The sequence below is a fragment of the Falco cherrug genome, chromosome 2, assembly GCF_023634085.1.
Source record: "Falco cherrug isolate bFalChe1 chromosome 2, bFalChe1.pri, whole genome shotgun sequence".
Lineage (NCBI taxonomy): Eukaryota > Metazoa > Chordata > Aves > Falconiformes > Falconidae > Falco > Falco cherrug.
Window position 1 is genome coordinate 54,617,650 of NC_073698.1, and position 26,943 is coordinate 54,644,592.

General features: G+C 36.5%; 1 protein-coding gene across 1 annotated transcript in view; it reads left to right on the top strand.

Moving 5' to 3' along the window:
- The window catches only part of GPC5 (glypican 5), a 742,077-nt gene extending 723,738 nt beyond the window's left edge, over positions 1-18,339 (top strand). The window contains exon 9 of the mRNA XM_055702313.1: positions 11,939-18,339. Coding sequence (XP_055558288.1) covers positions 11,939-12,099 — 161 coding nt within the window. The 3' untranslated portion in view covers positions 12,100-18,339. The remainder of the gene's footprint in view (positions 1-11,938) is intronic.
- Positions 18,340-26,943: the final 8,604 nt, after the last annotated feature.

Consider the following 26,943-nt stretch of genomic DNA (forward strand, 5'->3'; position numbering starts at 1 on the left):
ATTTAAATTATCAAATTAACCAGAAGTAGCAGATTAGTTACTTTCTTTATGGTTTTTAGTTAGGTAAGTTAAGTTAGATGAGCATTCCCCTTCAGTCAGAAGTAAAGAGCAGCTATGGCTTATGCATTTTTAAGAAGAAATTCTTGAAACCATAGAGATCTTATTTTGGCTTCCCTCATATCCACACTACCAATACGGAAAACAAAGAAATCACCTTTTTTTCTCCGTCTCCCTTTTCCTTTCTCCCACATGTTATCTTGAGACCTGTTATTACATTACTTGCTTTTGTTGTTAAAGCCTGGAGACTGGTATCTTGCTTTTGTTAGAAAATTTCACCCAGTCAGTCAACCAGAGCCAGCCAAGTCAATGGTCAGCCTTGTTAGGCTGTGGGAGCATGAAGAGGAGAGCAGTTTTTTTCTGCTTGGATAGATGCTTGGAAGCAAAACAGAAGCAGCACTATGTGTGTGTTGCTGAATGGGAACCGTACATTTGTGTGAAACCTGCATATTGGTATGAGTTCTGCAAGGCCAGCTTTACTAGGGAGAAATAAAAGGTTACAGGTACCAGGTTTATCTTCGAACTGCCTGACAGTTATCTCTGGACTTCAAGAATGCACTTATTTTGATGTTTAACTGTCCATTTTTAGTTACTTCAAATCAAAGATCTTGAACTTGTGAGATGCACTGAGACACAGGAATTCCCATGACATTTCATAACACTGAACACATTGAGGGATGCAGATCAATATTCATCAGTAAGCACCAAAATATTTACCACAGATGTTCACCTAGCCTGAAAGAAATTGAAATACTTTGCCAGAAAGGACTGTCACTCAAATGAAAATCAGAGAGCAAAAGTTTCTGTGAAAACTGTATTTTTTAAACCTCATAATCTGATTAAAAAATGCATTTCTAAGAAGACATCAGGAACTAGATTCTTTTGAGTCATATGCTTTTGATACATTTTCAACGTAATAGCTGAGCTAAAACTTGGGGAACCAAAAGTTATCCCAGAAAGGAAGAGAAAGCAATGAGAAGAGAATCTCTGTGTTGCATTCTTATTTATAAGGAGCAAAGCTTTGCTTTTGTTTACAGGGAAGGAATGGAGACAAGGACATCTATCTTCTTTACTGCTCCGCACTTCCTTTTTTTGTCAGTACTCTAGTCTTTGATGTGGGTTCAGGTCAGACATCAACAGTGGATTATACCTTTTTCTCAGTCTGTTTCTGGGTGCTTTATGATGTTATGGTTAGCTGACAGTTTAAGTCCTTTCCCACATTATAACAGCATGATCCTTCTTCCTCACACCAGCACTTATCTGATCCCACTGTGGAGTGGTTCTAAAAGTAAATTCAAGCTGCAGTAAAACTAACTCAGCTAGAAAAATCACAGATTTGATCGCTCACGTCTGGGAACAGGTTCACTATGGGGATCAGGCATGTTCCAGGCCATGGCAACAGGTGGGTTTATAGCCCCCCACCTGGCAGACATGACGAGGAAATGACTGCAAGCAGTCTTGCCTTAAATCAGCTTACATTGTGAAAATATGTCATTAAATATGCTTTGCAGCAAACGTTAAGAAGGACGGTTTAATGTATCAGTGTTTGGGGGGATTAAGCTAATCTACAGGCTATGTTTCTTTTAACAGAAAGTGGAATGAGTGGAATTCTAGGTGGACTGACCTGAAAAAAATTATCAAAGTTACTTCATCATCTTAATAATGGAAATTGGTTTAGTTCAGGTTTGTCTTCTGGAAAAGACTGATTTTATACTTTCATTTTAAAAACCACATGCAGACAAATAGTAAAATAATGAACTGCTACAGTGAAATTGGGGCACAAAACCTGGGACACTGTATGATTAAAAAAAACAAAACAACAAAACAAAACAAAAAAACAACACCCAAAGAAAAATATTTTATTTTCTTACTGGGACTAATTGATAACATTCCACCTCAACTCAAGTTCATACACTACTTTCAGGAGTTTCAGTTCAAATTCATCTCTGTCTTCTAGATGGTAGTTTTGTATAAAGCGGAATTGTTGATTATAAATCTCCTGCAGCAAATTGAAAAAAAAGATTAAAAAATAATCACGTGGGCAAATTGTTTCAAAGGACAGTAATTTATATGGGACATCTGACTCATAGGAAGGAAATTAATACTAATCAACTGAAAATTCAAAGAATGAAGAATTTGCTTACTTTTACCCAGTCTGATTTATAGGACTTTAGCCCTGTTATAATTTTATATTGATTATGAAGCCTTAGCATAGGTTAATGATAAAGGTTAAAAGTTCCTCAGTAGTGAAAAGGATTGAAAAGATGGATTTCTTCATTTAAAACAGGCATTATTGACAATGCTGATTCCAGCACCCTAGAGCACTGACATTATAATGAACATATCTTATAATGAACATGGATTCCGAAGCCATTGTGTGAGAAAGCAATAGGAATAGATCTAATGAAAGTCACTGTGGTTCTCAGATGAAAAATACCATCATGTTTTTGTCTTTTAAACAGCTAACGCTTTGCTATATGCTAAAACTGACCTACAAGTAAAAAAGTATACATTAACGATTTCAACAAATGTTATCTCGTTCTGATTTTTAAGAATGTGAAATAAATGGAAATGTTTTGTTTAGGCTTTTTTTGTGACACCATTTGTTTGTGTTGCACTAACTCATAAAAGCTTTGTTTTCTAAATGGAAATACTGAGTTCATTAATGTATAATGTGAAACAAATGCCACCATCAACTTTGAAAGAAAATTTTCAAATACTAGACTAGAGACAATGTCTGCTGCTGTCATTGTTGAAATGACGTGACAGACTTATGATAGGATCATTGGTTACACTCTATTTCCAATATATACAGATTTCATAAAATATGTGCAGTTAAACTTGATATGTTAGACTAATTTCCTAATATATGGCTAACCATGCAGAATTCTCTTAGCTAATGCCAATAGGCAGACTTCTTAATTGCTTTCTGTCAATAACAGTAATACTACTACTTTGTTTATAGGTGAGATTACTTGCATCTTGATTTTCCCTGTGCATTTATAACTGGTATTTGTGTTGATTTGTGTACTATTACAATGATCATTAAAATATATGAGGTCAAAAAGGAGGATTTTAGATCAAATTATTTCCTCCAAATAAGTACCAGTTACCTATTCCAGAAACTTTCTTCATAACAGTATGTATGTTTAGTGCATAGACAGCAAGAAATAACAGCTCAGTATGTTGTGTTTCAAAGAGTTCTTACTTACATCACGCTATGGCATACTACATTATATGGACTGTGACATAATTTTCCCTGGGGAAAATGGTGAAAACTGTCGCTGAAGAATAGAGTGGATAAAGCACTGTAAAGTTACTCTGAGAGATAAAGAAATCTAACGGTGGCTTGATTATCACCACACTTTACATATGGGCACAAAAGTCCTGCTCATTGATGATCTCCCTTTGTGGAGGCAAGCTAAAAGTAAATTTGCAGTTGTCTTGGCTCCTAGGTGAGCATCATCTCTCTGTTCCACATCACCTTGTGGCATATAGGTCATGTTCAGTCCTTTGGTACTTGTACTTAAGGTCCTGTCTGGGATCTGATACAGATTTCCTCAGGCATGAAAACCCACATGATTGCATTTCACTGAAATAAATGTCTGGCCAATTGCAGACGTGAGACTCATGAAGACATTAAGAACTGGCTTATACCACAGTACAGAACCTTCCTATGGTATTAACCAATTCTCCAAATTCAAGTGATTTCACTGGCTATGTCTATGCTGTCAAGTAACTTAGCTTGTGAGTTCTCTCTTGGTTTCAGTTCCCGTTATCCACATTGCACAAATGTTAGTTCACTCCATGGCTTAGCATTAAAGAAAACCATCTCCGTCCCTCCAAAACAAACCTCAAGTTCTGTGGATAACTCATCCCAAGGACTGCTTCCAAAAGGCTACAGAAACCAGACAGCCAAAGGCTTGGATATCTCTGCCCTACGAAGTCCCTGAACCACAGGCTTTCTATTTTCAAAATACTTTCCCATGCCTGGATATCATATCCCAAGAGCCTGTAATGTGCTCCCTCAGTTTCATGTCATAAAAACACCACCTGGTGGGTTACAGCAGAGCCCTCATGTTTTTTTCAGGCTTTTTTTGAACTAAAAGCAAACAAACAAAATGATAACTGGGGTTTTGAACCAAGCGGACCACTGTGTGTGGCTTAAAAGAGTTGTAGGGAATTGTACTGTGTAGTGGAGATTTGTTTAGCAGTTTCCTTTAGGTATTTCTATCTCTGAGCACAGTAGACATAAGGCATTCAACACCACTTTGCCTGAAGGATCTCTGTCTGGGATGTGTATTTACCTATGTAAACATAGCTGCAATGAGTCTTTCTGTACTTTACATGAAACACTTTCATGAACTACTGTCTTTTTAGAGATGTTTGCACACATCAGATATTCACAATTTTCATGGCAATATGGCAGCCCTTCATCCTGCCCTTCAACACCAGATGCTGAAATCAGAAATGATTAAAGGCAGGGGTTTAGGTATAAAAGTGAAAATATAAGACTACAGGTGAAAAAATATGAACTAAATCAACACCCACCTTTTTTTGGAGTGGTTTTTGGGGGTTGGGTTTTTTTTGTTATTTTTTGGTTGTTTTTTTTTACTTTTCCTACCTACAATTTCTAAAATTTAATCCATTTTCCAGAGCTACATGGTTAAGTATTTAGTTTTGTTTTTCTACCAAAGATATGAAGAATAAATGACAAGGAATATGTTGGGAAATATTCATTGGTCATTCAGTGGTGAACCTGTTGTGTGATTAAGTGTAGGATTTATCTGTCCAAATTCAGACTACAAATTACATCTGAGTACTCCGTTTCCTTCTGCATTTACTTATTTCTCTACATTCACTATAATGGGAGCTTCAAAAACTAACTTTGAGGCAGGGCAGGATTGAGTTTTCTAAACAGAAGTGCCAAAAGCCACTAGAAATGCTCTAGGTCCACAGGGGTCCTCAAACTATGGCCTGCAGGCTGGATACGGCCCCCCAGAGTCCTCAATCCGGCCCCCGGTATTTACAGAACCCCCCCGCTCCCCCCCAGCCAGGGGTTGAGGGGTGGAACCAAGCAGCCGCAGATGACTGCCTGCCACTTCATCTGCGCGCCGGCCCCCTGGTTAAAAAGTTTGAGGACCCCTGCTATAGGATGTCCAAGAAATCCTTAAAGGGTTTTATAAGAATCGGGTTTCTTTCGGATAGGCAGCTGTATGCCAAGTGTGATGATCACCTCATCTGCATCTAAAATATCTGTAGACAGCTATGTTTAACCAGCTGGACCCTAGTTGTAGAAGTAGACTGTACAGGTATGAAAAACTAAGTGGTATTAATCATGCCTTATGTATATTCTGTTATCTTCTTAAGCTCACCACCTTAGCATCAGCACAATGCTACTTTATGCTGCATTCAGGATGGTGCTCACACTTAAGCTTATCATTTCTGACACAAACTGACCCATATAAACACTACAGCAAAGCCGATGAAGTTCTGCTCTGCCAAAATACGAGCTCATCTGTGATTTTAGAAAAGCTGTACTGAGTTGATTTTAATGGATGTATTTTAAGGCCTTCATAAGTAAAAATGATCTCATACAACTGAGAATGTGCAAGCACACTTTCAGTTTGTCGTATTTTTATTTTGGGGGTTTTTTATTGCTTTTGGTTTCATTTCTTCTTGCATAAGGCAAAGTGGATGTAGAAAAAGTAGTGTGAATTTATTGCACCCAGATTAAGATTTTAGACCTCACAGAAAGACACAAGAGGATAGGAATCAAAACCATTTTACAACACAATTTTAGTATTAATGAAGCATGTTTTCTGTGCTAATTCATTAATTTCATTGACAGGGCAGCAGTTTTATGTATGCTATGCAACAATAGGTTCCATACTGCAAAATCTTTTGTTCATTCTAAATGAATAATGTTGCCTTTTCTTTTCTCATGAACCCTGTAACAAATGGAGCTTCACTGAAAGACAAGTTTGAAGTATTAAGAAATTCAGCTGACTAAACTGATTTATAATTCATATATGGCAAACCAATGCTAGAAAATTTGTTTTTCTTTAAAATTAAAGCCTAAAACCCCCTAAAGCTTTATTGGAAAAATGTTTGAAAATTTTGACATTTCTTTAGCCTCTCTGAATCGGCTGTTAATTTCTCCTTCATTAAATGAAAACTAAACACAATTAAGCAGTGATACATTTTACACTAGGTTGATTCCTGACTGATTCTCAGCAGAAGTATCTCTTCTATAACTGTTCACATCTTCAAAAGCAATGTAGTCAAGGAATGGTATTACTACCCTCTGTGCTACTTGTTAGTGAAATCCAGTGAGTTTTCTTTGCTTGTGTGTTTGTTCATGACTAGTACTGAATTGTGAAATATTTAAAACTTAGAGAATCACAGAATGACAGGATTGTTGAGGTTGGAATGACTTCTGAGATCATCCATTCTACCCCTCCTGTTCTTTTTCCGTTTCACTTACTGTGCAATGGAGAGGGCAAAAGTTACACTACATCACAAAACCACATAGATTTCCTGAAGGCAGTAAATATGTGCACTGTTATATCTGTACTATAAGAAGGGTATATGTTCAAGCACAATATATGCTTTTCTTTTAGGGACATCCCTTAGCTTTCCCAAGTATAGATGCAGTCATAAGCCCATGAAAATGGCTTCAAGAAATTAGTCCTTTGCCAGGTGCCCTTCATAATATAGCTCTTCTGAGACGTCTTTTTCTCCCCTCATTGAGATGTCATGGCCAGCGTCACATGAACTTCACATGGAAGAGTCTTTGAGTAACAGTAGAGGTAGTCCATTGGTTTTACTTTTCCTTCTAAGCTCCAGATATTCATTAAGTATTTTGTGGTTTTTTTAAGATTTATGGCATCAGGGGGAATGATGTCACATGTACTGAATATTCTTTTCTCACATATAGATACGTTCAGTAAAGAAATCTATATATTATTTAAAGTAGGAAATCCAAGTTTTCACAGCAACTACCTATAAACTGAAGCCTGTCTGAGGTATTTAAACATAGCTGTGTGATCTACTTAGTATAACTATGTTTTGAAACGTTTTCATGATATTATGAAGTTAGGAGTAAAACCTGGCAAAAAACACAGTAAAAGAAAGGGAAGAGATATCCATTAGAAGCTCTAAAAGTTCCACATGGCAAAAGGTTGACCAATCAAAACAAAAAGTTTTAGTAACTAATATGTCATTTTAATTTATGGAATGGCAATGCAAAGTAAAAATTAATTTTTTTCCTCCTCTTCTTTTTTGTTAAAATCTATTAATGAATATTTTTAAGTTTTAAGTGAACAAAATCATTTTGGAGACTTCATTATTTTGAACTGCAGGAATCAAACTAGTATTATGTCTTCCTTCATACTACAATAGTATGTTTCTATTAGTCAGCACTGGTGTTTACTTAGGGATTGTCCTAGCTCTTGCTAGCTGCAAATTCCTGAACCCTTTGCTCTGATATCACTGTGCCCTCATTCCTCTCAATCATTTTGCTATTCTTCTTTTTGCCTTTGCCTACAAGTTCTTCAGTTTACTTTATCAGTTGCATCCAAAATTATCTTCTACCTCCCCAGATTATTGCTCCTTACTGACACCTATAAATTAATGACCAACATGCCTACATGTCATCCTTTTCCAGGTATCTCGTTACTGTAAATTACATATCCAACTTCATATTTAAAGATTCATCTACAGAACATCAGGGTTTTGGTCTATTTATCTGACCTTTATACATTTCTTTAAGCTCTCATAAAGCTTCTTCATGATCTTTCTTATGAATTTTGGGACAGAACTTAACTAGTTATCAGTCTTTTCATTATAGCTCATGGGCTACAAGATCCTGAAATTTAGCTTACATATAGTAATTGAAATAATTATTTACCCTTCTAAGAATTTTGCATACAACTTCACAGGAACGTTGCCTTGTAAAAACACATTCTACATTTTTTTTCCTATCTGAAAAACTGACCCATCCTTACTCAAGTTCATTCTCCTGTTTGAGGCTCATAGAAAATGCTTGTGCCATAGAAGTTGTATTTTGGATCTTCCAGACCTTCATTAGAAGATGCACAGATTCTTCCTCATCTCTAAATCTTTGACAGAGTTTGTATCCAACAGGATTCCCACAGCAGCTCATTTGGCAGCTTCATTTTCCCTTGAAGACCAATGTCAGTTCTGATATGTTACCCAGCAGATACAAGATAAGACAGCAAGGTGTTTGAGGTTAGACTACAGTCACACAAACACTTTTTGTTTTGGTTTTGTTTCAAACTAGGCCATTGTTAGAGGATGTTTAATTTCAAACTTTTAAAATGCTCAAAGTCCCAGCACGCCCCTTGGTAGGCAAGCACCTACTGCTCACAAGTCATAGCCCATTTCTGTAATGTTTTGACAGTCTCAGTAGAAAAGCTGCATATCAAATGAAAATCTTCCATGACTCCAGGTTTGACTTTTCAAATCAAGGTTAACAGCTCTTGCTGAATATTGGAAGGAAATTGTATTGTTGCTATAGCTGTTCTGGAGAACATAACAGGTCAGCTCTCAAGGCTACCAGTACTGTTAACCGCTCACATATTTAAAGCTTTAAATATATTTAGAAGATGTTAAAAACCTTTAGAAATACTCTGTAGCTAGCTGTTATACTATAATGAGATGCTGTAATATTTATCACAATGTTTGGTGAAATTCTTTTACTGATGATTTTTTTCTAAACCAGAGCAAGACAATACTTTAAATTGCAGCCGCTAACTGAGTTTCACAGCTGACACTGGGGACAGTTATGCGATACTTGACAGCTTTGTGTTATAGTGGGTCATGCAAATGTTATATTTGGATTTTAATTCCCAAGCAATTTATCTCCCGCTTTGTTGCAATTCTAGCTTTTCTTCAGAAAAAAAACCCCTCTGAATCTCAGCTGAAACCTCTGAATTTTACCATTTCTTAGTCAAAATATTAGCTGTTGTATGATTTTGATAATAAACCAGACATTTATCAGAGATGGTTTGAAATATCAGGGAATATTAAATGCCTTTTCTATAACATAATTTCAGCTTCTAGCATATGAGTTAACTAAAGGCAAAGAAGTTTGCTTTTGATATTTGTTTGTTTTGCTACAAATGTTTGGACAGCTCTCACTTCAATTTTGCTGTGAACTATGGAAGTTAAATTAATTTATAGGACAGGATCACTTCCATTACTGATTATGATATATGAAAGGTGACATATATGTTTAAATCCTAGTGCATAATGGACAAGAGAACCTTCTTTTTTAAATAGAAAGTATAGCCTAGGTGTAGGAATTAAATTTATAGTTATACTTATTAGAAGTAGCTAAAAAAAAAAAAATTAACAAAGGACATAGCATTCTGGGGGGAAAACCACACTTCTGTTAAAATAGGCTATTTTTTATAAGTGTTTTTCTGTTCAGTGATTTTTTCACAGGATCATGTCTAAATATATTTTTTTAACTTCTCATTTCAATAAAGTCAAAGTTGTGGCATAGACCTATGGGGCTGAATAGGTGAAAGGTTTGCTGTGTGTTTACATGGCAATTCTAGCAGCATATTTATTTAACACCAGTGATTATAGTAAATACTTCATGGCATTTTGATTGATCAAAGGAAAATATATTGGTAGGTTTCAACATTTAAAAAAAAAATTCTTCTTATTGGGACTTCCAAAGTCTACAGTTTTTATTTGAGGCTGGAAAGAAAAGAAAGAAAGACAAAGATACATTTACTATAAAATTAAACCTATTTTTTCCTGTTTTTCATAATATTGTCAATGAAATTTTCCTTAGAAATTAAACCTGACTGTCCAGTCAGAAATTAACATTTAGTCACATTGCCTTTAGATTAGATCACATACTCTAACTGAACCTAATTATTTCTCTAACTGCAAGATCTAGGAATACTTTCCTTTTATGATAATTATCTTTTATAATAAGTGATATTCTGGATGTTTAAGATAAGGCCGTATCTTTCCTGCTGTGGTACTGTAAGCACACTGGGAAAAATCTGCTTTGTTATACCTAATGCATTTGGTGAACTGCTTTGTTGTATAGGTGAGAATTGGATTTTTCACTATCTGTTGAAATTAGCCTTTTTTAATATAGGAAAACCTCACTAATGCTCTCGGGAAAAGACCCAACCCATGTTTTTGTCGTTGTTCTATTTACAAAACTTCCCTGAAAAAAACACCTTGATAACCCCCTGTCATGATCCACCAAGCATCCATTCAGTGAAGTATTGAGTGACTGATCTTTTTCTAGACAGGTTACTCAACGTGTATGATGAGGAGAAGTTGTATTCCCTTCTCAACATCTGATGTTAGTCTTCCACCTTGTATGTCCACTTACATTGTATTCATCGAGCTAATTTTTTACAAATTCCGGGCAAGAGCACTGGATCGATAAACCCACACAAAATAGCAATATATTTTGCTGTGTAAGTACAGCAGCAAAGAAGACAAATTATTTCTAGCAGGTTTTTCAGACAACATGATTGACTTTAGCTGACTCTTAATGCATTTTTTCAAAGCTACAGGAAGGAGATTTGAGTACATACAGCAAGTCCACAAAGAACAGCTTTCAAGCGGCTTTTAAAGAAAAAAGTATTTTTAACACAAGCACCAAGAAAGTTTTTCCTTTAAAAATGAGAATTCTCTGTATCTTCTGTTAAACCAGCTTAACAAAGAGGATAACACCATGACTAAAATATTTATAGTTCATCACAGTCCCTTTGAACAATAATTAATTAAAAAAAAGAATCACTAGTTTATTCATCTTTACCTAGTGATACAGAGAGGAAAGAAGTACCTAAACAATGAATAATAATGCAGAAACTGAGACTGTAAAATCAATGTCAGCTCAGTAGAGCTGAGCTTCTTTCTAATGCTGCTGTTCCAACAGTAGAGTTTACCTTCTGAATTATATATGTATTGACCTAATTACATAAATATTGACTTTGCTTTCTATGAAGCCTTTTTCAGTCTCAGTGTAATTACAATGTCAATATTTGTTGCATGTAATAACACTGAATTTAGACTTGTTAATTTTGATTGATAGTGGCATGCCACAAGTTATTATATGGGATAAGACAGTTAGTCTAGAAGTATGCATAGCAAATACAAGCAGCTGACAATGCTACCAAATCTGAATGTGTCTCCAAGACTTTCTGTTTCCAATTGTTTAGCCAGACAGAGGAAATATGATGGGTGATTACATCCTTGTTCCATACAAAACACTGTTTTGAGATGGAGAGGTATTTATCCTGGTCCAAAAAAGTACAACTATTCAGCTGGGAACCCAGTAAAAGAGTTCCTGTTTAAAGTTAGCTTTACAATTTTGCCTTATAATGTCATAAAGTCTGTTTAAACTGTGCCAAAATGGAGGTTTTATATAGCAGCAAGTACACTTTGCTGCATGCCTTCCACCAGGTATATGTTGTATTGGAACAATATTGGGACCCAGACGCAAGCAGTTTCACATTAAATTATTTCCCTTTTCCTTCAAATCCAAAAAAGATGTGAGCAATGGGCTTTTGATACTATGGGGACTTGCAAAACTGTTCACCTCGGTCTGCAAATGTTTGTTGTGATATATTTCTACAAGAACAACTTTGTTCAGAGCTGGTAGACCTCTGAACTACTTTCAATGATGAGTAGTCTTATATTATAATGTATGTTTCTAGATGTAATTATAAAGGACTTTGAATTTGGCAGTAACATGAGAATCAGAAACAAAACTGTGACAGTCTGTGTGCTGAGGGTATTTAAATTTGTTCTAGCTATAACATGTTGCCAGTAGTGACAAGGCATGCATCATACTATATTTTCTTATTTGTCTCAGCAGGGATGCCAGACAAGACGAACCTCAGTGACGTAAAGCATATCCGTCAAACCAACGATGGCAGCACTTCAGACACAACTGGAGCAGGATGTACAACAAAGACTGATTATATGACATTTGTGCTGATTAGTCTGGTAACACTATTATTTCTCAGTCTTTGGTAACTGTTTATCTCTGGCTTGATATATGTGTCTCATTGTCATCTGTTCATCCCCACTCACAAGCCTGGAATAAGGGATCTGGTGGATATAGCAATATTTATGATAGCTTGTATAATATCAGCCTTTCTGATCTTAGGCCTGAATATTAACGAAGGGTTTTGTGTAGTATTTTTCCTGTGGTGTTTTTTAACACCTGTAGGGTCACACAAAATCATGAAAATTGGTTTTATTTTTATAACATTTTATGTTAAAAATAAGTTTAATATTATAATCTTTATCTTAAAAACAATTTGTGAAAAAGAGATCACAGAATTGCCAATCATAGAAAGGACCTCTGGAGATCATCTAGACCAACCCTGTGCTCAGAGCACACTCAGCTAGGTCAAGCTGACCAAGGCCAGGCCTGGCTGGTATTTGAACGTCTCCAAGCATGGAGTCTCTACAGTTTCTCTGGGCAACTTGTTCTAGTGCTTGAACACTCATAGCAAAAAAGCTTTTTCTTATATTCAAAATCTATTGTATTTCAGTTTGTGCCCATTGCCTCTTGTCCTGTCATTGGGCACCACTGGGAAGAGTTTGACTCCATCTTCTTTATGCCCTTTACCATGTATTTATACACTTTTATAAGATCTCCCCTGCATCTTCTCTGCTCCAGGACAAACAACCCCACCTGTCTCAGCCTCTCCTCATATAAGACTTGTTCCCATCCCTTAAAAGTCTGCATGACCCTTTGCAGGACTCTACCCAGTATGTCCATGACTCTCTTGTCCTTGGAAGCCCAGAGCTAGATGCAGCACTGTAGATATGGTCTCATCAGTGCTGAGCAGAGGGGGATGATCCCCTCCTTTGACTTGCTGCAGTACTTTTCCTAATTCAGCCCAGGAGGATATTGGTTGTCTTTGCTGCCAGGACACAGTGTTGGTACACGTTCAACTTGTTTTCCATCAGGACCCCCAGGTCCTTCTCTGCAAAGCTGCTTTCCAGCCAGTATGCATCAGCTGGGGTTATTCTTCCCTAGATGGAGGACCTGGCTTTTCCCTTTCTTGGACTTCATGAGGTTCCTATCAAGCCATTTCATTCAGGGTCGCTCTGAATGTGAGAACAACTCTATCATGTATCAGCCACTCCTCTCATTTTTGTATCCTCTGCAAGAACTTGCTTAGAGTGCACTCTGTTGCATCATCCAGGACATCAATGAAGAACTACAACAGTATTGACCCTTGGAGTAAAGCAGGAGTAACTGGTCTCCTTGTGGACTTTGTGTTGCTATTTACAACCCCACACGTACCAACTGATGAAACGGTTGCTCAGCACTTTATGAGTTTTGTATTTAAAGTTCTGCCTTCTGGGACATGATTCCTGTAAAACAGAAAATGTTGAATTTGCCCTTCTGTCTTTCTCCAAAAAAGAAAAAATACACAGTGTAAACTCAGCTAATTTTAGTAGGAATTACTTTTCATAGTTCAGAAAACCTACATATTAGATAGTATGATGTTAATGCAGATATGTATATAACTTCATTTTATCTAGAAATAATAGCAAGGTTAGGATTCAATGTTGGATTAAGGTATCTTAATCTATATGTCTACATACAGATATTTACGTATGTGGTATTATATACGTATTCTATATCTCTAAACTGTCAGTGGAAATACAGTGTAGCATTCAACTGCTAAAATACCAGCAACAAGTGCCAGTTAAGATGCTGTAAAAAAATCCACCTGGTGTCTAGCTACTGCTCTGAAGGGCCTCAGCTCTTTCTGTGGGCAATTGACCAGAGGCCTTTGTCACACAGTCAATAAAACCCAGTGCATTATTCAGCTCATATGAAGTCAAACTCCTGAGAAAGCAACTCGGTTGCTCAAAAGTAGGTGTCTGGTGCCACCTAAGATTTCTTGGAGTATGCAAGACATCCTCATGGGACAAGCATATATGAAGCATGACTTATGGGAAGTTCCAGAGGCTTCCTTAAATGGGAACTGTCTGGAGTGGCAGCTGGTATCTAACTGGGATATCCTTGTATATCTCACATACACCTAGTCATGGATAGGTGGGCCCATGAATCGTATGCCAAGTCCCCAAGTTGAAGCAGTGACACATGAATGCCAATGTGAATCGCAACATGAATCCCAGCTCTTATGCTTTGTAAGCTGAAGCAAGCTAAAGTGTTCCACAGTACTAATGGTACATTATATATTACGTTTATAATATTTTATCATCCTGCTATCACTAATTCCCATATTTTTTTAACCAGAAAGTATTTCAGACTATTTTGTAGTGATTTCTCTTTTACAACCCTATACAAGAGAAAAAAATAAATAGTACAGTATTGTATGCACTCATATTATACATCAAACTCTTCCCAGACTGTAAAAAAGGTAATTTTATATGAGGCTAATATAAAGAAACATGTAACTGTTTTTATTCCCAAATGCATGCATTAGTCATTAACACACACAGTATAACATACAGGTAAAGAGATACAATATTTAGAAAAGCAAGTGAACGTTCCTAAGAGCAATTTCACGGGCAGATAAACACCATGAATAAGCATGTGTGCCAGTGTGTACATTTTACTTGACCCCTTTTTTCTTTTTCAGGTTTTGTAAACCAGTCTTTCAAATTCACTTGTCATCTCGTCTCAGCATACGCTGGAATTACCACATCAGTAATCCAGGGAAAGATAATCTGATTTCATTCTTTTCCTTTTTCATGCTAGTTGAAACCGATAATTAATCTAGTCCAGCAGTATTTTTTTTAATGACCAGTATCAGTCACTTAAAGGAAAATACAAAAAAAAAAAAAAAAAAAAAAAAGCTTTGAACAGGAGATACATAAATGGAGAAAAAATTCTATCAATACTTATTACTTAGAAATTTATTTCTATCTTGAAGCACTTTGTTTCCACTCCTCACGTTCATGTGTTGTTCAAGACCTTACTGATGGTGCCAGGTAGTCAAAGAGGTAACAGTTTTTTCTATAGCACTTTGGAAACACAAGCCCAATTTTCAAATAATGGCAGTAATTAGGTCTTAAGGCCACTTCACATATATGTTAATTACTAGCCTGTGTTATTACTCAGTTTTTTTCATGGCCTGTTCCATTCATCTTCTACACTGCACCTGCATTAGGAAAACAATTTCTAAGATTCCTTCTGGAGTGGAAAATTAGGTGTCTCTTTCCCAGACACATATGAACAAACTAGCAACAACATGAATATAATAGTGGCAGGTTTGGAGATCCCTCACTGTCCCCTTGGCCATGAGACCTCATTCACCCTCCTGTCCCATCTCTCTCTAGGCACCACCACACACTTCATATCATTGCTTAGATGCATGCATCTGCCAGGCTGCATCACAGTTCTTTCATCACATCTACCACACTATAAAGAAATCTTGTTTCTTAAAAAAAATAATTTAAAAAATCATTAAAATGGATCAAAGAAAAGGGAAGGAAGGCGAGGATGTTTGGCAATCTGTGTCAAGGTTACCTTGCAAGGGAAGGAGCCTTGCAAGAAACTCTGGGAACACGGCAGGGTGTTGAAGTGTAGCTCCAAATTTGGCAACTGAGGGAAAAAAAGCCTGACATTTTGCCTGTGTTATTTTGCTTTCTTTTAAATAAAATATTGATGTATTAAAGCTGATAAAGTTTAAAGTAGGAATGCTTTACTTGACGTGTACCATTTTTTCAGAAAGCCACTCATTCAAATACTGTTTATACTAAAATTGCAATGGATATCACTATTGAAGTTGTGTAACTGGTCTCAGTACAATTAAAAAAACCCTTCAGCTGTCAGGTGAGAGAGCTTTGTAGGGAATAATTTCTTAGAGCACAGTGTCACTACTTGTAAAACAATATTTCAGAAAAAAAAAATCTAAAAAATACTACATTTCCAAAATCCGTAATATTTTTACCTGGTGAGATCAAGCTATTCTTCTTGAACGTCTGCTTTTTATTTTCTTCAGATGTACCTGTATGATTAAATGCACCTGTACCTCCTGGGAGGAAAGTACTAAAGTACTTTTTCTGATAACTACTGTCCTAGCACTTTAAATAAAAGTTTCAGTTTTCCTCAGTGTAGCTGGTGAAAGACAACAAAAATTATTTATTTCCTTCAGGAGCAAATATTGTTATTTTCATTGCTAATAAAAAGATGAAGCCTAACTATAGCCATGTAACAGGCTATCTTTGTCTTTTTCTCTTTCTGTAGGTAGATAGATACACACATACATCATTTATTTCTTTATACCTGTATTTTTTTATGTTTATTAAAATAATATTCTTGTTGAGATTATAACAGGGTTTAGACTAATCTATTAAAAATTTCAGATTAAACTGAGTATTTCCATAGCATCTTCTCAGAGGCATGCATTAAAATGGTTGAAGTTATCTCTGATTAGGGTTTATTTTAAGTTTAATTCTACTCTGAAATAATTGTGTAAACATGAATCTTATTCAGCAAACGGTGCTTTTTTCCATGTGCTCTGAGTCACAACCGATTATAATAGAAATAATAATTTTTTAAAAAGACTGAAAAGCTAATGTAGCTCTACTAAAACTCTTGCAAATCTCAGAAAGTTATAAATAAAGTTCTAATTCCTAATTCTTTCTTCCTGGTGATGCATGAACAAAATAGCTGGGTTGACAGATTTTGCCAAACAAAATTTACGTCTGGCAGTTGAAAACTGTATTTTTTACTTTATTTTGGAACTTGTAAATGTGAAATGCAATAGACAATACACCTGGTACCCCACGAAGCTCTTTTACCAGCTCACATTGAAGAGGAATAACATGCTGAGCTTCTGTGGTTGGGAGGACTTGGTCGATGCATCTCATCACCCCTTACAGAGCAGAGAACTGTGCTAAGATCACCTGCTGCGCATGCCTAATGTAGGTGTCTCAACTAAGTGTCTCCAGGTTTGTCAGGCAGTCTAAATTAATTGTTAGTCTCTTGAACTTAAGTCACATGGAGGTTTTTCTCAGTGGCAATTTCTGATTTTCTTGCTTCTCTTCAACATCACTCTCTCTTAAACAAGAGTTTACAGGACCATGCAGTGAAACTGGTCGGGGTGTTTCTGACCCAAAGGATCTCCTTGATCCAGTTCACCTCGCATCTCCAGATAACAGCACTGGTACAACAGATGAGGTGGCCATAGCTCTCATGGCAGTTTAGTCACACATTTATAGCAAGTGGACACAATGCTAGGTACAACAAAACATTTAACAACATAAGCACATAATGCAAAAAAAAAAAAAAAAAAAAAAAAAAAAAATCATAGTTACACCTTGTGCAGGGATGCATACTTCAGTATCTGAAGCAGGATATGACCATTAAAAAAATAATAGCAAAGTATGATTTTTTTCATACATATACCACACATGAAAGACTGTGACAGATCTCTGTTGACAACGGGCAAAAACATACTGCCCAAGACATACATCAGTATACCTTACCCTGACCCATTTCCCTTTCTTTGTTCCCTATAGCTGTGCCTGTAGGGGATTGGGGTTTTTTATAGTAGGAGAATGTGCTTTCCTGTTTCTTGTGTTTAATTTATTGATAAATATAGCTAACACCTTTGTGCTGGCTGTTAAAAATATTTTTCATGTCTGTTCACATTCCTACTTTTTGGCAGACAGGAATGTTTGTGAAATCCTTAACTTTCACCCTTTTTATTTTTAAAAAGAACAGAGGTTTGTCAAGTAAAACAAAATAGGGGATACCAGGCCTTCAAAAAGGTAAAAAGCAACATGATCCTGAAGAATAAATGTCATGTATTCTTTACTATGCTAACAAAAATATTGCATTTATAATTTCAGAGCATTGATAGGTCTGGAAATTAGTGCATGGGCCAGGTTCTTCTTTTAGAAATTTGTGATACTACTGAATTCCATAGATATAACTGCAAACATAGCTTAGCTTTTTATTATCTACATGCAAAACCGAACTGATATATTTAATACAATAAGATTGTTTTCAAAAAGGCATCAGAACATTACAGGTAATAGCACTTTGTATTTCTTTGCTCTATACTGGTTAAGTGTATACAATGATAAATAAAAAATAATTTAGCAAATAAAAATGTATATTGTGAACAATTATCTATATGACTCTAAGGGAAAAATATCATGTATTTTCCTATGAAATGTGTGACTTGATGATAAAATTTTTACCGTTTTAGTAATCTAAACAGCAAGGATAAGACAAAACTACTTGTGCTTAAATATGTAAGTAGACTTGCACTAATACTTGATTAAAACAAGTATTTTGAAATACTGTCTTAATTTCTTTGGCTTCAGTCTTTTGCCCTGAAAATGCTGTTTGTAATACTTCAGAAAACTAAGACTGAGGAGAGCTGTTGACAATGGAATTTCTATGAGAAATGTTGAGGTAAAACTCTTGACAGGCAAAAAGGTTTCTAAACTGTATCATGTTAGTTAGTGTCCTATGAACAAAAACAGACAAAATATCAGCTTTATGGAAGACTGTAAGTATCTATGCAATTTCAAATCCTAGGAAACACCACAAACCTGCTTATTAAAATAAACAACATATAGTAAAATTCCTTTAGACCTATCTGGTTTTTTAGGTAAAGGGGAAAAGTAGTCTAAACTCATGCATCTAGAACTTATACTCTCACTAAATGATCCTTTTCTGCACTCTGGACTAGTCCAGTTGCTGAAGCATAGGGGGCTAGTTTTACACTTAAAGTTTTGTTTATGGACAGAAAGGAAAAGCACCATATGTATAAAGCCAAGAATTTACTGTTAGTATAGTGAAAATCTTAACAAGCAAATTTAAGAATTATTATTAGTCTAGATCTAATTATTACAAAAAAGGAAAGAAAGCATAGTTACCTGGTTAGAATATTTCTCCACAGAATAACTCTCAATAAGACTACTAATACAAACAAATTGTAAGACATGAGCTAGATAGTTTCTATCTCTTTTTTCATAGTTTTATGCTTGGTTTTCCATTGCGTGTCTGAGCCTTAAAACTGATACTTTCAGACTACAGAAAGGGGATTATGTTGGGTCATCAACATCTGGGGTCCTTCAAAGGGAGGAATATGGTGTCAATGGTTTATTCTTCCTCACCTCAGGATTGACTTTATGCAATTTTTATACATTTGCTAACACACTTTTATACCATTGTTCTTCCTTTATCTGTTGCTCCAAATTACATCTGAATTTACTATATTTGGTGTTATTTACATATGTTACATACTACCTCTTGGTTCTCTTTGTTAGCCTTTAAACCAGCTTTTGTCCTGCTCCAGGTCTGCATTTCTTTAACTGACCATGGATCTGTTGTTCATAGCCATGGAGTCCCCAGTAGCAACCCTGTGCCCTGTTCTTTACCATCCTATACCTGTGCTCCTCTACACCACATCCTGTGCCTGCATTTCTCAAGACCACTGCTATTACACTAAGCCTGTATTTCTCTACATTACACTGTTGTGTTAAAATCATAAGTGCCTCATTCTACATAGAATAACTGCTTGTTACTGCTAACTGTATAAAATGACGGTTGTCTAATGCAAAGATACATAAAAGTTAAGCAAAAAAAGACCCAAACAACCCCAGGCCAGTTAGTAAAAAACATGTTTGCACAGCAAAACAAAGCTGCAGTCAAGTAAAGAAAAATACAGATGGCAAATCTGACAAGAGTCAGTCCAGAGGACTTGAAAAAGTACAAATCTGATGGTCAGTTGCTAGCCATGGCAATGCCATGTTACAAGGCTACGCAGTTACACCAGATCTGTCTGAGACACCTGCTCCTTTCTGTCACTGCAGAGAGTCAGTGGCCTTCTCAGCCATGTCCTGAGTTGTTTCTGCCAGCCCCTCACAGGTGCCTTCAGCCATCTCAAAACCAGCCTCTATATGGCCAGCTGAACTGAGCCCTCAGGATCAACGGAGTACCTTGAAAGAGTGACTTCTCTCATCCTGAGAAAGGTGTTCCGGGTCACATAGGTCTCTTCTGGTGATGAAGAGATTAGTTCAAGGATATTTAGTATTTAATATGTGAAGTTACAAGAGATAAATTTCACCTTTAGCATGGGATTCAATCCAGCTAATTCCTTTCAGCTTCTTCTTCTAGAATAAAAAAAACTTTTGAAGTGTTACCTCTCTTCACTGCAGAGGGGATTTGGATACTTGCCCTAGCGCGGCTGGTCTTCAACACCACCCAATACTCAGGCACCAACTGGTTCTACTGCCTGGTCTTCAGTAGCACACAACAGGCATGATATGAAGGGCCTCTTCACTAAAACTGTGTAACCTGTAGTCTTAAAGCTGAGTAAAAGTAGTTAAGGGAGTGTTGATTTCTTTTTAACTTTGGGGAGAAAGCCAGGGAGAGACACCATTCTTGGTGAATAAAGCCTGTTCATCAATTAACCCTTTCTGAAAGAAAAACTCAGCATGCACAGCCCTGAGAGGGCTGAGCAGATCTGAAAGAGACAATTAAGAGAAGTTGCTGTGGGAGCAAACAGAGGTGAAGGCAGCACAGGCCTGTCCAGCCAAACGTGGCCTTGGAGAGCCCTGGGCCAGAGGGGAACTGCCTTAGTCAGGTGGAAAGTCTGCTTTCAGAATTTGCTTACTGACAATAACTCACATCTAATGAGCAGTTAACACTAAGCGTGCCAGCAAAAGAAGTTGCAAGCAGTTCAGGCTGTTACCACCCATGAGACTTCTCTGCTCATTGGGAAGGTGGGCACTGTTGGAGCTGTGAATGGTGGGAGAGCCCTTTAAACCACCTCTTTTGCCAGCAGCAGTTGGACTCCTGTGATTCATGGAGGGAACTTTGCTAAGAGGAACACTTGGAGCACTACGTCAGTCAATAAACTGTGAATAAGACAGAAATGGATTGATAGTAGTGACTGCCTTCCTCACCCACCATGCATGACTTTGCAAGCAATCTCTGAAGAACAGTAACTCTGTCTTTCAATGATTTCTGAGGTTTTCCAAACTGCAAAGTTTTATTTATGCTTTGTTTCTACCCTGACCTTGTTAGTCCTACTTAAGTAAACTTTTATGTGACTTTATTGCCCTGTAGCAGGCAAACGTTGTTCAGTGGGCACACAAACAGTGCAAATCAGTTTTCCATTATCCTGGATGGGGTTTTAGCCACACTTGCCTATGAGTTTAACGAAGAGTACTATAAATTGAATCTGGACCTTTTTCCTTGGAATCTTGTTTCTGCCAGGTTAATATTGCTGTAAAAAAACATGAGTGCTAAAATAATTTCCTCCTATTAGACCACAAATTTCATCCTCACCCTCATTTCCTAAGTATTCTCCTCAGCTAGTTTTGCATTTGGATGACCATGTTTGTATTTTTTTTGCTCACGAAACCCCCAAAATTACAGCTTTTGGCGTACAAATTGCAGATCAGTACTCACACAAATGCTTTCTGATGTGTTTTTCTTAGATGTCTATTTTTCCTTGCAGCAATGATGGGTGCCACACATACAGAGATGAAACACATCTAATCCCAGGGATTTACTGCATTAAGAATGAAGCTTTTCAGGTACCACACACATGACAGCAGGAGGCACAAAGGCTAACCACCCTATCAATAAAGAGCAGGAGAAAGGATTCCAGATTATTCTCTTTTCATTCCAAATTTTAAAATTAAGATGAAGATTAGAAAAGTTTGGGAAATAAACATACTGTACAGAGCAAATTGTGTTTTAGCTCTACAAAGTCTTTTCAATTTTTGAGAAAATTTGAGTGAGAAAACAAGGCTTCTCCAGTAACAAAATTGTACAAGGCATTTGTGACAATGCTGTAAATTATACAAAAAACATCTACTTCTATGTTTCTCAAAAATTACTGGAATTTCAAATCAGATTATTTGAGTTTATAATCCTATAAACATACTTGCTAACCTGAGCAATGATTATACCTCTTTCAAACTTAGATAGTGTAATAACAAAGAAAATAGACCATGTCAAAATCTGTGCCTTACCAAGGAAATGCAGATGAATTTGTTTGTGCCTACTGAGATTTTCTCTTTAGTTTCCTGTTAATTTAATATAAAAGCTTGAAGGCAAATTCACTGGTTGTCGGTCAATAAAATTGAAGCCAAAACAAAAATCTACAACAACAAAAGAAGGAAAAAAATGAAAAAAAAGGAGAATATTACATTAGTCCAACATTTAGAAATCTGTGATGGAAGTCCTGAGAAATCTCATTCCTACTCCCTAAGTGGTTTATGCATATTAAATGTAATTCTTCCCAGATAAAGTACTGACACAATCCAGAGAGAAGACAGTAAGATTTCAGACTGTCTGTGAGTAAACCTCACTGTCTGCGAGTTCTGATGGTGGAGAAGTTTCTTTGTTCTGTGCCTCTAAAAGATGTTGTTGTTCCCCTAGATGTTATTGTGTCTGCTCCCGAGTTGCCACAGCTTACAGCCTAACAATCTGCAGAAACCCATTAGGGTCTAAATTGTTGTGCCAAGGACAAACACTCATATCACTGCTGAAAAGGCAGCAATCTCCAGGCGAGAAGAGCCAAGACCAGTAATAGTTTTCCTAGTCCTTGTCGAAACTGCTAATGGGAGTCAGAATTCTGAGTGCTGAAGCTCTTAAGCAAGTACCACTTTCAGCTAACTGTGTGCTGGCTTATATTCATAAATATAAACATGCATCTTTACATAAACAGGGATGTTTTAATAGATCAGCTAAGGATCACCAACACTTTTATTAATTTTTTTGAGAGATGTGGTTTCTTTTCCTTTGAGTTGTAGGAGGATTTTGCAAAAGCATCAAAAAAGGCACGTACAACTGACTGAATGCTCAGGAAAGAAAGACAACATAAACATTTACTTTTGCATTTTCATCTCTACAGGAATAAGCATACTTCAGAGCTATCTCTGTCAGGTGCCCATGTACCAATCTTCAATCAGGAATATTGGTTATCTGTGCACTAAGATGTTCTGTTTCAAAGACTATAATTTGACTCCAAAAAGATCTAATGTCATTAATATCCACTGTTCATATTTTTCCAGTTAAACTTAAATCACACTAGGGCAAAGTAGTAATTAACATGCAAAACAATATTACCCTAAACAAGCTATAAACTCTGTCTAGTTCTCTGGCAATACAGATAAAATCACAGGTGTATAATCACTGACTAGTATGGATATAGTCCACCCCCACAACTGCAAAACAATTTTCTTGTCTCTCTCACATTATACCCTACCACTCCTTTTGTTAATTGTATTTAGTATTCTGTATATTTGTCAGTTTTCTCATTTTATTCCTAATCTGCTGTTGATTTGCAGAGCAGATCTGTTTCTTTGTAGGTTTAGTCAGGCCTGCTGAAGGGGAATCCCACTGTTATTCAGGTCTCTAGAGCCTACTTCAAAAATTTATGCTTAGAATATTATGAATATGAGGGAAAGTCAATCAAGACATAAGGTACAGGATGTTATTGCTGGTATGCAAAGTTCAGTCTTTGTTTGGAGACACATACTTTTCATTTGGCATCTGTTAGTATTTTTAACAGACTTCAGACCAGAAATTAGAAGAATCTTCTAAATTCATAGGACTGTTAATTTCTTCAGCAGGTTTCTTAATGAGGCAAGTGGGGAAAACAACAAAACACAAACCCCAGATTTTGGGCTTTTCAGATAGATCTGGGTATGTTTAGGAAAGCAGTTATGTGACTTGTATTACCTGAGACAATGGGTAACTGCACGTCACGAATCAAGAGGTCCCTCCCAGTCCTGTGTTCACAACTGCTTTTCACTCCATGATGTGGTATTAGCAGAAATTCTGCAATTTCTGATTCTCCTACAATGACTGTCACAAGATCATTTATTACTCATAAATGCTAAACCCCCCCATAATTAAAATAGGCATTGAACCCTGGAAAGCAGATCAAGTAAGGCTGAGGAATTCCAATTAGTTCAGACACTTTTCAGTCTCAGAAGGAAAATAACATTTATTCATCCACTGCTACGTGACTAGATAGGTTACAGTTTCCATATATCCATCATACATATTTTTGTTGGCAGTAATGTTTGGCATTTTTGTTTATATACACTATCTATATTCTTCGTCACATTCATCTTTTCCGCTTTCACTCTGCTTTGATTTATCAGGGTGATAAGACCTATATTACCAGAGACCTTACCATCCAGCAGGACAAATTAACTTCTACAATATACCAGGCTTTTCTAGGGAATTTAGCCCAGTTATCACAGGAGATGGATAAGCCAAGGAACTGATGAGGTGCTTTTAAGATGTTTCAGTTTTAGACTAGTTGTACAATTTCAGGCAAATTAGCAGCAACTCCATTTCTTCTGCTTGCTAGCTTTTTGCTAACACTGCAGTGGTAGGCATAGAATCATAGAATCCTTTGGGTTGGAAAAGACTTTTAAGATCATCAAGTCCAACCATCAACCTTGCAACTAGTGCATTTGATTGGCAGTTTCAGCAACGAGGCTGAGGTTTGAGCAAGCAGAAACTGAACTGCACCAAACTCTATCACTGATTCTTCCAAAATGGAGCTGAAGACAATGCTTTGACAAGCCAATGTCAGGAAGCCTGCAGTGCTGTTGCAGGTGGTGTTCATTCGGTGTCTAGATAAAAGACATCAGATCCTCGCACTATCCCTCTGACACATTTCAGAGACACACAAATGGCTTGTAGAAAAGACTCATAAAGCTATCAAATGTTATGGTAAAATTAAATCTACATTTCATGAAGGTTAGTAATCATTATTTCTCAAACATTGCTAGCTGGTTTAAATAAAATGTTCCTGAGGATTTGTTATCTACAAGGCATTATACTGAAATAGCTTTACATCAAAGCCTGACACTGTTTTTTCACCAAATTAAACCTTTTCTGTACAATGTATGTGCATGGAGAGTCTCTCAGACTGTGAGGTTAAAAACAAAACTCTTTCTTGCCGACCTAGCTCTGCCCTATATTTCCCTATCCTTCAGGCTGTATCTCATTTATTCAAAAAACTTCAAAACAGTGAGTCTCTAGATGAAACTGGATTTGCCAGATTCAAATATCCCATTTAAATGTTGACCTACCCTTTATGACAGTGTAAGTACATTTTGAGATCTTATATTTTCTCTTTCATAGCAAGGATCAAAAAACTCAAAATAGAAAATTCATAGCACAGTGTAAGCAATGGCCAGTTTCTTGTGCACAGAACTTCCAGCAGATAAAAATTCTTAAAAGACTCCATCTTACCCCCTCCAAGAGATGACATACAGGTACATGACCCAGGTTTGGACTTATTTAGGAAGTTACCCTAGTCAATCATGAATGCTATAGCAGATTTTTTTTTTCCACAGATTGAAAATGGTTGTACCAATAACTTGTAATGCCTTGTATAAGGACCTATTAATTTCAGAAAGCGTGAAGTTACTAAAATGTTATGTTTAGGATATGGAATTTTACTTAACTGATTAAGTCTTTTGACTGAAGTATGTAACACTTGGTGGTTCCTCCCATAGAAAGATTGAAAACGTATTATGTGTCGCTGTGGTGGAGATCATATTTAATCCATAACACTGTGTGAGTGTAGTCCATACTCAGGATTTGTACCATACCTCCTAATCTGTTTTATGTTTCACTTTTTAATTAAAATTTTGAAAGTATGCTAAGGCTTCTCTCTACCTTTGCATGTTAATTTACATTTATGTCAGGGCATTGTGAATGAATGCCCATTTTAGAATATCAGAATATTCCCCTCCTCCGAGCTACAACTAGAAGTTTTTTGGAAAAAAAAAAAATATTTTTTTTTAAAACCTTTATCTACTACTTCCTTTGAAAATAACTTTATAAATAACTTACAATAACAGGATCAATGTAAAAGGTTTCTAGCTCCCAGGTCTATGTGAACTAGATCATACTACTCTCAATCTTTCTAGATATTCTTAAATCCAGATTTGCACCAATGCACAACATGCAGCCCAGCTCACTCTGAACCTTTTGACTCCTCTATCAGCAGTGTATACAAACTGTGAAAGGCATATATGTTTCCACTGGCACTCCCCAAAAAAATGAATGAGTGAAAAGATCCACAGTCACAAATAAGAAATGTCACCTTAAATTAGGGTTGGTTTTTTTCTGTCTTTTCTTTTTTTCTCAAAGAGACAGTAACAGTAACAACTAATAGTGAAGTTAAGAAGGCTGTTAATTTTGAGTAACAAAGGCGGGTGGTGGGGGCGGGGGGGAGTGGGGAATAGCTTCTAGCACTAAAGAAATGTCTCATTCTATGATAATAAGCTCAAAAATGGTGAGGAAGGGGGTATTAGGTAAAAGGGTTTAATTCTTCTGGCTAATCTTCATAGTAAAAACAATAATTAACATGGCCATGAATGAAAGTAAGTCTTTTTATCTCCAGCTCCATGCAGTAGGAGACTTGAACTCTATGAACGGGAGCATGTCACATTCACAAGCAAATACCTAAGACTATACCAGAAGAGGTAAACATAGATCTAGGCATTTTTCTGATGTGTTTTCTCCAGTTGTTAAATCTTAATTTAAAAGATACAATCATAATACTGAAGGAATGATCTAATAAATGTAAGACACAAAACAGATACCGGTATTCTACTGTAACCTTAAGGACTCACCTGTTGAACTTCCACAAGTGCTGACAGCTGTAAGTTCCCACAGAAAGAAATAAGGATTTATACTAACACTTTTCCCCAAGACTATACAGAACAAGCATCACCATTTGAGATCAGATTATGTATGTTGCCATTGATTGCAGAAGTAGCAGCAGTCCCTGCTTCCCCTGCAGGGAACTTCTAGTGTAAAGATTCAAGCATTTATAATCTGTTTTGTCAAAAAACATTGGCAAGAAAACAAAA